The 12,412-nt window shown below is 46.1% G+C and overlaps 1 protein-coding gene across 4 annotated transcripts in view; it reads right to left on the bottom strand.

The window, feature by feature from the left end:
- Positions 1 to 12,412, bottom strand: part of Synj2 (synaptojanin 2) — a 105,632-nt gene that overhangs the window by 37,418 nt on the left and 55,802 nt on the right. For 3 of the 4 annotated variants that reach the window (XM_008839488.3, XM_008839477.3, XM_029566744.1), the window contains 2 exons: positions 11,006 to 11,089; positions 2,760 to 2,821 (listed from right to left, as the gene is read on the bottom strand). In XM_008839488.3, the coding sequence (XP_008837710.1) occupies positions 2,760 to 2,821; positions 11,006 to 11,089 (146 nt within the window). The remainder of the gene's footprint in view (positions 1 to 2,759; positions 2,822 to 11,005; positions 11,090 to 12,412) is intronic. The other variant, XM_029566745.1, reaches the window with a different exon arrangement.

Below are 12,412 nucleotides of genomic sequence, written 5' to 3'. Positions count from 1 at the left end.
CTATTTCTCAAATGCTGGGATTATAAGCATGAGTCACCTTGACTGGCAAAAGTAACTTTTAATTTTATAAATGTTTGAAATGTAGTTCTTTGAAAAAAACTGGGAAAAATACAATGCACAAAGCAGACATAAAATTGGAATTTAATGATGAGATTCTTCTCCATTTATGTCTAAATATAGAAAAAAGACTAGAAGAAAATACACTGATGTTAAAAGTGGGTGGAATGTTAATATTTTTCTTCTTTCAACATTTTTCCACTTCCAAATTTCTACTATGACATAATCATTTTATAAATAGAATTAAAAAATAAAAAGATCACAAAGGAACCATCTTTAGGCCAATGAAGGAAAATATTCTCTTGCTTACTTTGAATGATATCATGGGAAACAGAAAGATCTTAAAGTGGTTTTGATTTAAATTCATCTGCTGACTAGCTGACCTCCGTGAAGGGTGAACCAAATCCTGAGCGCCTGCCCCTCCATGAAGTCTGTTAGTTCCTCTACGTGCAGGATTCTAGCAGCCCAGGGATGGGGCAGCAAGAGATGACTGACACATAAGGGCTTGTCCCCAGGAAGGAAAGCTGGGTTGCTTGCTCTGCCTGTCACTAGGTGACATGACACTGTGGCCACAAAGAGCAATGTAGCTTCTAAGAAAGGAAACCCATGGTTGGTCTCCCTGTCTGATCCCGGAATCCCTTCTCAACAGGGTCCAAATTCCAAGGGTGGAAAAGAAAGATTTCTACTCATGGGTGCTGTCCTCTCCGCCACCCATTCCCACCTCCAAGGCTGACTCTGGACCAGGCCCCGCACTCCTTTCATCCCCGCAATGTGACTCACCCTCCCTGAGCACATAAATTACAAGGATTAAAAAGATGAGCATGAAAATGACAGGCCAGTGCTTAGCACATGAGAAATGGGTCTTCTTCCTTCCTCTTTAATCTAAAAAATAAGATGATGCTCTCATGTGAAGACTCTGCATGAGGGAGGGGCTGCAGGAGACACGTTCAGCAGGACGCCCTTCCTCTTGTTTTCCCTCAGTGTCAGGTAGAATTTCATTTTCATTTATGCCTACTATGTCCTGGGAACACCTGGTATGGACCAAGGACAACCAAACTGACTCCACGTGTATCATGCTTAGACTCTAATCATGTTCTGGGAAAGGACAACACATCTTCATTAATACATTACACAAAAAGCCCATTATTCATAGCAACTAATCAGGGAGTCACAGCTGGGCTCATGTTACCAGTGTTGTTTTTACAACACTGGAGAGATGGCTCAGCGGCTAAGAACACTGACTCTTCTTGCAGAAGACCTGGGTTTGAATTCTAGTACCCACATGGCAGCTAACAACTGTCTATCCTACAGCCTCTTCTGTCCTCTGCGGGCATTGCACAACACAGGTGCACTTACCTACATGAAGGCATAACACTCATACACATAAAATAAAATATTTTTAAAAAAAGGAAAAAGAGCTGGGCATGGTGGCACACGCCTTTAGTCCCAGCACTCAGGAGGCAGAGGTAGGTGGATCTCTCTACATAATCCTAGGCCAGCTGGGGCTACAGGGAGACCCTATCTCAAAAAGACCAAAAAAAAAAAGGACTGGAGAGATGACTCAGTGGATAAGAGCATTGGCTGCTCTTGCAGAAGATCTGGGTTTGATTCCCAGAACCCACATGGCAGCTAACAACCATCTGTAACTCCAGTTCCAGGGGATCTGATACCCTCTTCTGAACTCCTTGGGCACTGAATGACATGGTGCACTTACACACATGAAGGCAATGCATTCATACACATAAAATAAATAAAAAAGGAAAGAAGTCTATATGCAAATACAAAGCCCAGTGAGACTTCAGGTGGAAGGAATAAGCACTGAAGAATTCTGAGAATTTCTGTGAAATTCACTAAGATTACAAAAATTAGTTGTTAGATTAAAAATAGTATCTTTAAAGAAATGATTAATTCAAGTACAGATTCTAAAAAGTTCAGCCTACAAAGGGCTTTTCCTAAGCAGGGTATAAAACAGTGTTACAATTCAACTGTCTTTAAAAAGCATGAAACATGCATGCCAAAGTTTTTATCTAGGGTACATAAATAATTGGCAATGGTAAAATCTCTAAGTGAGACTTGGGAATTTGAACATTCTTTGACTTTGCACCTTTCTATACTTTTAAAAAATATTTTTATTTATATGTGTGTATTGCGTGCATGATAGGTAAGTGTACCTGTGTCGTACAATGCCTGAGGAGAACAGAAGAGGCTTTCAGATCCCCTGGAACTGGAGTTACGGACAGTTGTTAGCTGCCATGTGGGTGCTGGGATTCAAACCTGGGTCTTCTGCAAGAACAGTCAGTGTTCTTAATCGCTGAGCCATCTCTCCAGCCCCACCTTCTTATACTTTTAAAACTTAGTACGTTACTTTTAACCTGAAACAGCTGCTGATATCCTGTCACTTAGATTATCCCTTATTAATCAGAAGAAACAGCTGAACATTCTAAGAAGGAACTGATAGGATAATTGGATAATTGAAATATTGACAGGATAACTGCAAAGCGTTACCTAAATATTGATGAATTAATTCTCAAGGAAACTTGAGAACAAGCAAAATCCCATTTTATGAACTCTGCTCCTACATAAAGGACCAAAGTAAGAGGCAGATGTGATTCAGGATTGGGGTTCCTTCTCCACTGCCTTGCCTCCTGCCCTGCCATCTGAATGAAAGATGAAAGGTCTCAGATAAGTCCGAAGATCCCTACCTGTCAAAAGCAGGGGCATTGGCCTCCAGGCCTCTGTGCAGTCTCAGATGATGGGAACCAACCTACAGCAAGGAGACAACAGGATGATGTTGCTGTGCAGTGAACCAACTCAGCTTTCTCGCTCTCTGACAGGCGGCATGTGGCAACTGCTCAGCCATCTCTGTGGCTCATTCCAAGTTGAGGCAGGTTAGGTAGGTGGACTCTGCTAAAAATGTTCCCAACCAAGATCTGGGTTCCTGGAGTTTGGCTCTGCAGCTGCAAGGTTCTAACTGCAGCATGAACGCACCAGTAAAATTCTGTAGAAATCCCGAAAGAAAAAAGAAAAGAAAAAAGAAAGCCCAAAGAAATCCTGATATGAAGACCAAATGCTCCAGTCCAGCCAACTAGGACAGAGAAACTGCTTTCCAGCCTCATTCTTCCGTGGATCCCAATAACCCCAAAGTCTGAGTTACTCTAATTATCTTATTTATATTAATACTTAGAAATACCTATTTAATATTCATCTTACTCTAAAATACCTATTGTTATCACAGCCAGCTGTAAGGCTCTCACCAGGAAAATCTACGGCAATTGGAGCACGGAATAATACAATGATGATATATTATACTTAATGAATAAAATAAGTATCTATGAATCTATGTGGATGATAGTATGGACTGATGATGGATGGATGGATGGATGGATGGATGGATGGATGGTAGATGGATGGATGGATGGATGGATGGTGGATGGGATGGTGGTTAGCTGCTGGCCGAGTAAGTGGGTGCTACCAATGGAGTTAAGTAGCTGACAATCTGATTATTGTGCCATTGTTAATCAGAAGAAATGGATGAACATTCTAAGAAGGATGTTCCTAAATATGTTCTTTTGCTGTGATAGAAGAGAGGAGAATTATTCTTGGGAAACATCCTGAAAGATTCATAGGCAAAGATACATGATATATACAACCCACCCAACCGGTTCTGAAGTAAATAATGCCTGTGTGACCAAAAGGACTGTGTGAAGGACACACAGTGCTTTCTGTTTGGCTCCTGCAACTTTTCTGTAGGTCTGAAATTAGAGTTTTGGAAAATGTCCTGTTGGGTTGTTTTTGAGTGTTGGAAGAGTGATGCCATTAGATTTGTTCACGTGATCAAGGTGCTCAATCCTGAGTGTTATACATTGTTAAGTAACACACAAAGCCTGCTGCATTCTTGACAAACATACATCTGGAAAACTGATCTTGAGACAGGTTCAGAAATCATGGGCAAAATTAGTTGTTCTATACAAATAATTCAACAAAGTCCAAATCTCTTTTGGTTCTACAAGACCTTGGTCACAAGGGGAGTGAATCTATAGAATGAGGCCCCAGCCAGTGGACCAACAGGAGTTCCTAAGAAAGATTTGGTCAAAGCAGCTTCTTTGCTACTTGTGTTTCTCATTCCGATAACCACGGATGGTCCGAGGACATGCCACAGCTTAATTTGAACCTGTCTTACTGTGAGCTCCTCCTCTCTTCTGGATCTACATAGAGGTGTGTGGTAGTCCAAGAGAGGGCATGCTTGCTCCAAGTTACCTGTCTGCGGAAGAAATCTCCCACGTTGGTCCTCACAGGAACAAAGAAAGGGAAGAACTGAAGTCCACAGGGTAGGTTTAGAAGCCTGGCTTCTGTTATGACAAGCTCTAGTCAGGCAAGTTGGTTTCCCTGAGTCACAGCCTAAAGACTTCCGTTAAACAAGTGGCGCCTGAGGGCCCAGCTGTCTGCACTACAGTGCCCAGGCCCAGGAGCTCCCCACTATGAAATTGACCCAGGTCATCCACTGCTAAGCTACTGAATGCTAAGCCATCATGGCACTGGATATTCAGGTAGTCAGGAACAAAGTAGAGAAACTGAGTCCCCTGACTTGGGTGATTCCTGCCTAGCTATGGTCGCCACAGGCAGACCTAGGTCCTAGCAAGTGTGCATTAACTTAGATTAACGGTGGAGACTGCCCTTTAGCACTGAGAGCAGCAGCATTGCAGAGGGGCATGAGGGTCTTCTCTATTTGTGTCCCCTCTACCGCTTAGGGAAGATGGGTCACAGCAGCAGCCAACAGCAGAAGGCCCAGCCCAAGGGTGGAGCACATATTCCCTGAGGCCTCGGCTTGCCTCTCACCCAGGACTCAGACGATCTTTCCATGGGGACAGGATGGGCACAACTGTCATTGGCTTGGTCACATCGCCATGGCTAATCTAGCATCAGCACTGTACTAGTTTATTTTCTAGTACAGTGTCAAAACAGTCTGACCAAAATCAACTTGGGGAGGAAATGGTTTATTTTATCTTACATCTCCCAGGTCACAGTTCATCACTGAGGGAACTCAGGGCAGGAACCTGGAGCACAGACCATGGAGGAATGCTGCTTACTGGCTTGTTTCCCTGACCTGTGCTCAGTCTGCTTTCTTATATACTATAGGACCACCTGCCCAGGGGTGGCACCACCTACAGTGGGTTGGGCCCTCCCACATCACTCAACAATCAAGAAATTGCCCCACGACATAGCCATAGGCCAATCCAAAGGAAACAATTCCTCAAACCAGGTATGTCAAGTTGAAAACTAAAGCTATCCAGCACAAGCACTAACAAACCCCCTGGGAACACAAAGAAATCAAGGGCATTACCCCCAGAGGAGCAACCAGGGCAGGAGATGGGTGGAAAGGATCTGTGAGAATCTAGGCCAATGGGTCTCAAAATGTGGTCCCTGGGTATCCCCTGGGTACTGGTTAAAAACATTAAGTTGCAAGCCCAGCTCAGATCTGCTGAGCTAAATTTCTGAGGATGGGATCAGGAATGTGTGTTTCACAAGCCCTCCAGCTGATTCCTATAAGCAAATCCACTGTGGTTTGGCAGCACTGATTTTGACTCATTTCCTATCTCCTCCCACCCACTTTCCCTCCAGTTACAAAAGCATATGAAGGGTCTGAGAGGGCCCAGCGGGGAAAGAGCAGCTCTGGGGCTGCTCACACACTGGAGTCCCTGGGACTTTGGGGCATCCTGGCTTCAGTTGGGAAAGGAGGGGAACCAGAGCACCGTACTTTCTGAGGAAGTCATTCTTCCTCCATCACCCCACATATATCTTCTGTCTGAATTCCTCAGACCACGTAGCCTGCCTCTACCATCTCCACCTCTGCTGGTCCTTCCTCCATCTCTGGTCTGCTCCACTGGTCCACAATACCTTTCTTTGGCTTCATGTCAGCAGTCTTATGAAGGAGCCACAATCAGCAGAATGGGATCTCCATAGGCCCTGGCCCCTGGGCTATGTGTGCTGCTTTTTTAATTTTAATTTTAATTTTTTTAAGCTTCTCTTCCTCTTCCACCCCAGTGTCCTCCTGGCTAAAGGACCAATGACCTGTTGTGGGCCCCAAAGCTATTAGTTTAATCCCACAGACTATACAACTGAGCTTACAGTCCAAGTTCCAAAAACACCTTCTAGGGTTATAGGAGAGGCTACACCTGCATTCAAGAGGCCTAGAATCCTGAGCAGCATCTCTAGGCTCTGTGGCACCCACTGCTCCCACTGAAGGTTGTCAGCACACTCACTCAGCAGCTCCCATGGAGGGGAGTTCATACTTCTGAGGTTTCTGTCTAATCATGATCCACCCTGAAGATCCCAGAACAGTGGTCTAGCGTGTAGGACTAGGTCTCCCAGCTCACCAGCCAACTGTGGCACAGCTCTTCCCAGTTCAGTTTGGAGAGGTCATGCTGGCAGAAAAAGGCAAACGCTACACGTCACAGCTCACTGTACCTCCAGACGCCAAGAAAACTGGCTTTCTGGCATAGCATAGTACCCAGTGGTTCCCATGCTCCTGCACAGTGGAATCCCCTAGAAGTCTTCAAGAAGTATTACCACTCACTTTCCACTCCCAGGCATAGTGATTCAATTGATGTCATGCCAGCCTGGATGTCAGGATGCTTAAAGCTCCCAGGTGGTTCTGATGGGCAGCAAAGTTGGGTGCCACCATATGGATGCCCCCTGGTTGGAATTCCAGCCCCCTGGTATCACAGACACAGCTGTCCTGTCCTAGTCTTGCCTACCTCTTTCATGTCCCTTGCCTTGGTTCTAGTGCCATTTATTCCCTGGATATGCTGTGAGGCCTGGGGTTAAAACAACAACCTGTTCTTTTCTCTGACACGCTTGCTTTCCTTGCCTGAGGCTCTAACCCTCAAGTCATTCCAGACAAGATGCCTGAAGAACCTCTTCCAGGCCCCAGAGCATCCTCACTCTACCCACTCTGGGCCAGCCTCCCCTCTTAAGAGCTGCCACCCAGAGATCAGCCTTCCTCTGTCAGAGCTCCATTCATGTAACAATGTCACGTGCCTGTCTCTTGCTTCTTGAAGGGAAGGGCTGTATCTGACCCTAGGTGCCCTGCGTACCCAGCAAATACCCCATGAATGTCCCCAGAGTTTGATTCTCTATCAGTCTGAGGCAGAGCAGAGAAGCAGTTGTCTTGTGTTGTACGTACCACTACATTCAGAGTCTTTGTGAAGATGGGGATCTCCTAATAACCCTAAGGACACAAAGCCACACTTGTGGCTTGTGTTAGTCTCCATATGTTTCTATTCTTATTAATAAGAGCTATTGTTTTGATTACTGTGGGTTCTAAATACTATTCTAGTATATATTATTATCACTCTATAACCATATGAGTAAGGTATTGTTGACCCACTTTACAGAACAATATACTATGGATTAGCAAAGGTAAGAATTTCTTAAACGCATATGGTTACTATGTGGGATGCCAGAATCTGAACTTGAACCCAGGTTTCTATGCCGTCCAAGCTTTCGCTCTGAATTCCTATGATAGATCGCCGTTTGTGATCAGAACACACATGGAGCTGCCCCATGGCACATAATGCATGGCCCAGTTTGGCCCTGGCTTCAGTTCTTTTCAATTTGGAGAACTTTTCCCTTCACCATTCTAGGAGTGTCTGTGTCACAAATCATCTCACTTCCTTAGTGGAACAAGGGAACAAAGACCAAAGAGGCACACAGACCACGGTGCTTCCAAGGACACAGGAAGCAGTTTTGGAGAGGAAGGAGACAGACACAGACAAGAGGCCCTAACCTATTCTGCACCTTTCCTCCAGTTGGTTCCATCATGTGACCCTCAAAGCACAGACCAGACTTACGTGTGTCAGACATGTGTCTGTCTGTGCCATGTTACAGGGAGAAATATCCTAAAGCAGCAAAGGGAGCAACCTCCCCTAGATTAATGACATGATAAATAAATGCTATCAGAAGCTCTATCAGAGAAGCCACTTGCTTTAAGAATAACATTTTTACTGTGGTTATTATAAACTACACAGTCTATCTGCACAGTATAGATGAAACTGTTAAAGGTACATGGGTACCGTGTAGACACTCGGGATATAGGACTTTGTACTGAGAGTACCATACCCATGACTATCTGCAGACAAATGATCATCTCTAGGTCTCTGAGCCCCCCAAACTCCCTCCCCACCCCTGGCAGAGCTCACATTCCCTGGGACAGCCCCAAGAAGGCATGACATTGCAGCTTAAAGGACAGACCATTCCCCAATATGTTTTTCATTTTTCATTCTACCTAAGCCAGAAGGAAGGAGAAAAGTTGGAAATGGACAAAGACAACCAGAACTGATCCTTAGCTTAATATTGACAGTTGCTATTGGATGGTGGTAGACTGCCATCAAGAACTGTCCCCATCTCTCTGAAGATGATGCAATCTCTCTTTGATAGTGGATAGTATTTAGAGGATAAGCATAGGTATTAGGTCTAAAAGCTAGCAAATCGCTAATAAGTCCAGTGAATATTCAGTCAAGCCTTTTGAAACTGTGATTGACGATTACACAGGGGCTTTGGTGAGGCACAAGTGTTAGGAGTATAAAAGGGCAACAGAGTTGCCATGTCTCCTTGATCAAGGGCCAACTGAGGCACAGCTATACCACAGCAGGGTCAGGCTGTGTCTGGAGCACTTTGAAGGTCAGGCTAGAGACAAGCACCAACTTACACAGGGAGATGACTAATAGGCTTGGTCTTGTGTTTAAGGTGAAGGGAGAACAGAACTCTGGGAATCCTAGCAATAAGACAGAAGATGGCCAAAGAAATTTTGGAAGTCTTTGGAGGAAACAAGAGAGAGGCCAGAACTATGAGGCTCCCTACTAAGGGCTATAGGAGAACTTTGGGGAGAAAAGGCAGACTGTCTCCTCCAGGTCCCTGAAGAGACAGACAGGCAGACTGTGGCCCAGGACAAGGAGGAATTTCTAGTCATCACAGCCACCTCCAGCAGGGCCTAGAGCTGGCTTCTCAGGACAGAGGTGAGAGGGTGGAACGAATTTCAAAGGGTTCTTCTCAAATTCTAAGATTCTACCATGAAATACTGCACAGTCTCCCTGATTCCTTTGTATGCTATGCTCACTCAAGGTGTTTCTAAAGGAAAATCCCAAGTCTCAAGAAAATCAAGTTTCAAGCACCCTCTTCAAACACCCTGGGCCCTAATGAGGGCTATCCCAGGAAACATGGGTTCTTCCAGGGATGAAGAAGTTGGATACAGGGGCTGGGGCTTTGTCATCGGCCTTCAGTACAAATGCCTAGATCCCCAGTCTATAGAGACAGGGGTGGGCTGGGGTTGCTTAGGCCTGAGCTGTAGCTGAGAGGAGGGTGATTAGCATTGGAACAGGTGTTCCAAGTGGTGCTGAGAAGCATCAAGTTAGATGCTATGGGTGTGGCTCAAGAGTCCAGACTGCAGGAGGCCCGGGGTTTGATATCTGGTGTGTGGGGGGATACATTCTAAAATTAGATCACAGAGCTTGTTACACAACTCTGTAAACACACAAAGACCCCACTGAGTTGGATGCTTATAGATGGAGTTTATGGTAGAAAAGTTGTATCGCACTAGAACTGTTTAATAAAGTCTCTGGGAACTGGGCATAGTGGCATACGCCTAATCCTAGCACTCTGTAGGCTGAGGCAGAAAGACTGCCTTGAGTTCAAGGTCAGCCTGGACTACACAGTAATTATCAAGACAGCATAGGCTACAATGAAAGACAAAAATAATAACAATAAAAAAAAACCTTTGGAAAGCTGTCCAGGGGATTTTCCCTGCTCCAGGCAAGTTCAAGATCAAGCCTTATGCTACCTCTCAATGCCTCCAGCCATCCTCATACCTCTGGGCTGTTCCTTTCTAATGGAAAGCTGGCTGTTAATAAGGTTTCACCCCCACTCACAGAACTCAGAGCCCCAGTGAGATGCTTAATCCATCCACCGCATACTAAGGACTGGCAGGGATGCGGTCAGTCCTGTCAGCACGGCATACCAGCAGCTGTGTGGAGGAGTTCATTTACTGGTAGCATGAGGTCAAGTCCAGGGCTGGGCTACAAAGCTGAACCCATGACCAGGGACGCTCTGAGTCTTGATATGTCAAAACACTCCTGAGAACCTAGCCCACAATGCCCTGGGCCTCTTGAGCCACTAGCTGACAATCAACCCCAGTCCCAAGAAAGCCCTGGGTAAGAAGAGTCAGGGACCAAAAGCCTAGGAGAGAGGCTTTCTGGAGATACTATGTCCCCTCGAGGCAAAGCGGAACATAGTGGTGAGTAGGAGGAATCCCCAGTCCCCTCCCCAAAACACCTTGTCGGAACCCACTCGAGGGAGCAGTGTGCCTTTCACTGATGACAGATGTACCCTAGGACTGTGTCCCCAGTCCCTGAACTCTTCTTAGGACACAGAGGCCAAATCCCTCTGGCACTACCCAAAGCCATGCTTTAGATGGCATGGGGTATTTTTAGAAATCACGGGAAAGCTCTACAATCCTCATGTGGCTCCACACGGGCTCCAAAGAGTGCCAGACCCATGATGTAGTCCCAAGGGCCCAATAGACTCTCCTGAGCCCTCTGGGAGAGTCCCAGCTGCCAGACTGTTCTCACTAGACTGAACTGAGGGTCTCTCTTAGGCCAGTCTCACCCAAGCACTTCCTGTGGGTCACTTCTTCAGCAGATTCCACTGCACTGGGTCAATAGCAAACATAACACATGCTGCTTGAGCCCCAAACCAGTGTGCCTGTTTCTACACACACACACACACACACACACACACACACACACACACATCCCACAGCTCAGCTCAACACAGTTGGGCTGAAACACAAAACCAAAATTATATCATGAAAGAAATACGTTTAAAGAAACAAACCCCTAATCAAAGACCAGAGGCGCAGTAAGACAGCGGAACGTCTTCTGTGTACATGACCTACCTGAAGCCCTGGCTGCTCCCAGAACAGCGGAACGGAGCCTCGGATCTGGACAAAGGACGACACTCCATCATCCATGTAAATCGTCTACAGCACAAGGAAACAGAAAGGGAGAGAGACGACTCTTCAATGAAACTGAACGTCCTGGGCCGTAACGGAATCCGTGCCTGTGACCTGACACCAGCTGGAAGGACAGCCAGTGGACTTCAGCGCCCCCTGCTCTCTCACCCAGCATGGCTGGCGCTGCTCCCTGACCACTGGCCAGACAGCAGGGCATGCTGGCTGCTTCCCGGCTTTCTGAAGAGGGGTCTGGAGCACACTCAAGGCCCCCAGATCTGGTGTCTGCAGGAATTCTTCTCCTAGAGTCTTCACCTTATCTACCTCCCTGAAAAGCCCAGCACCCACCTCCCATTTTAGAGCCAGAAGCAAACATGCTCAGGGATCTAAGACCTTTGCAGGGCCCTCTATTTTTACCTGCTCAATAGCTAAGAAACAGGAGCTACTGGGAAAAGGCTGAACCAAACAGACCAAACCAGCTCTACCAAAAATCCATCTGACTGTCCCTGTCAGTATTGTACTTGACAACAGAAGTCAAAACTCAGTGTGAACTTGATGTGGTCCTGGCCCTGTGCCATTCTTAAACATGCCACTCTGTCCACACATGTAGTTTCCATAATATATAGTTCCCTTGTAGAAACAAATGATGCTTAAATTAAAATAGTAATAGCAACGGCCTCTGCTGCTGGGTTTTGTAGTGGTCTACTGGCTTTCAATGATACCAGGGTGAAGAGAGTTGAAAGGACAAAAAGTACAGCCCTGAGCAGCCACAGGGGACAGCAGCGATTATCAGATGGCGGCCTTTATCTGTGCAACCCTACCCTGGCCTGGCAGGCCACGGCGGGCGCCATGGCAAGTCCTTTCCATTGCTCACGGGCCTGCTCCCTTACAGGGTAGCTTTCCACACAGACTAGATCATGCTCAGATCACACATGCATTAGTAATTCCGTTTGGGGGGAGGAGGCTGGACAATGAGACCCAAGGTACTCTGGACCATAGGAATGCCATGAGCCTAGTATCTATGTTGTGACTGTAATTCTAGCCTTAGCCTCCAGGGGAAAAAAGCACTAGGTTAGGAATGTGCTGTCTGTTTCCAGGTATTGGCTATCAGCAAATGTGTTACCTCCATTATTCTACCCACAGAGCAGGTTTGCTACACTGAGATCAAAGACACATGACTGATGTGCTGGTCAGTGGGCTTCCTTGCTGGGTCTTCAAGTTAGCTAACACTCTAATGTGAAGAGAACCATTTGCAATGTCCAGCATCTCAGTGGGCTTCCTTGGAAAGAAACCAAGTTAGCTAACACTCTAATGTGAAGAGAACCATTTGCAATGTCCAGCATCTGACGTAAG

Source organism: Nannospalax galili, unplaced genomic scaffold (genome assembly GCF_000622305.1).
Source record: "Nannospalax galili isolate Female #2095 unplaced genomic scaffold, S.galili_v1.0 scaffold211, whole genome shotgun sequence".
In the NCBI taxonomy this organism is placed as follows: domain Eukaryota; kingdom Metazoa; phylum Chordata; class Mammalia; order Rodentia; family Spalacidae; genus Nannospalax; species Nannospalax galili.
This window is presented reverse-complemented; position numbering and strand designations above follow the sequence as displayed.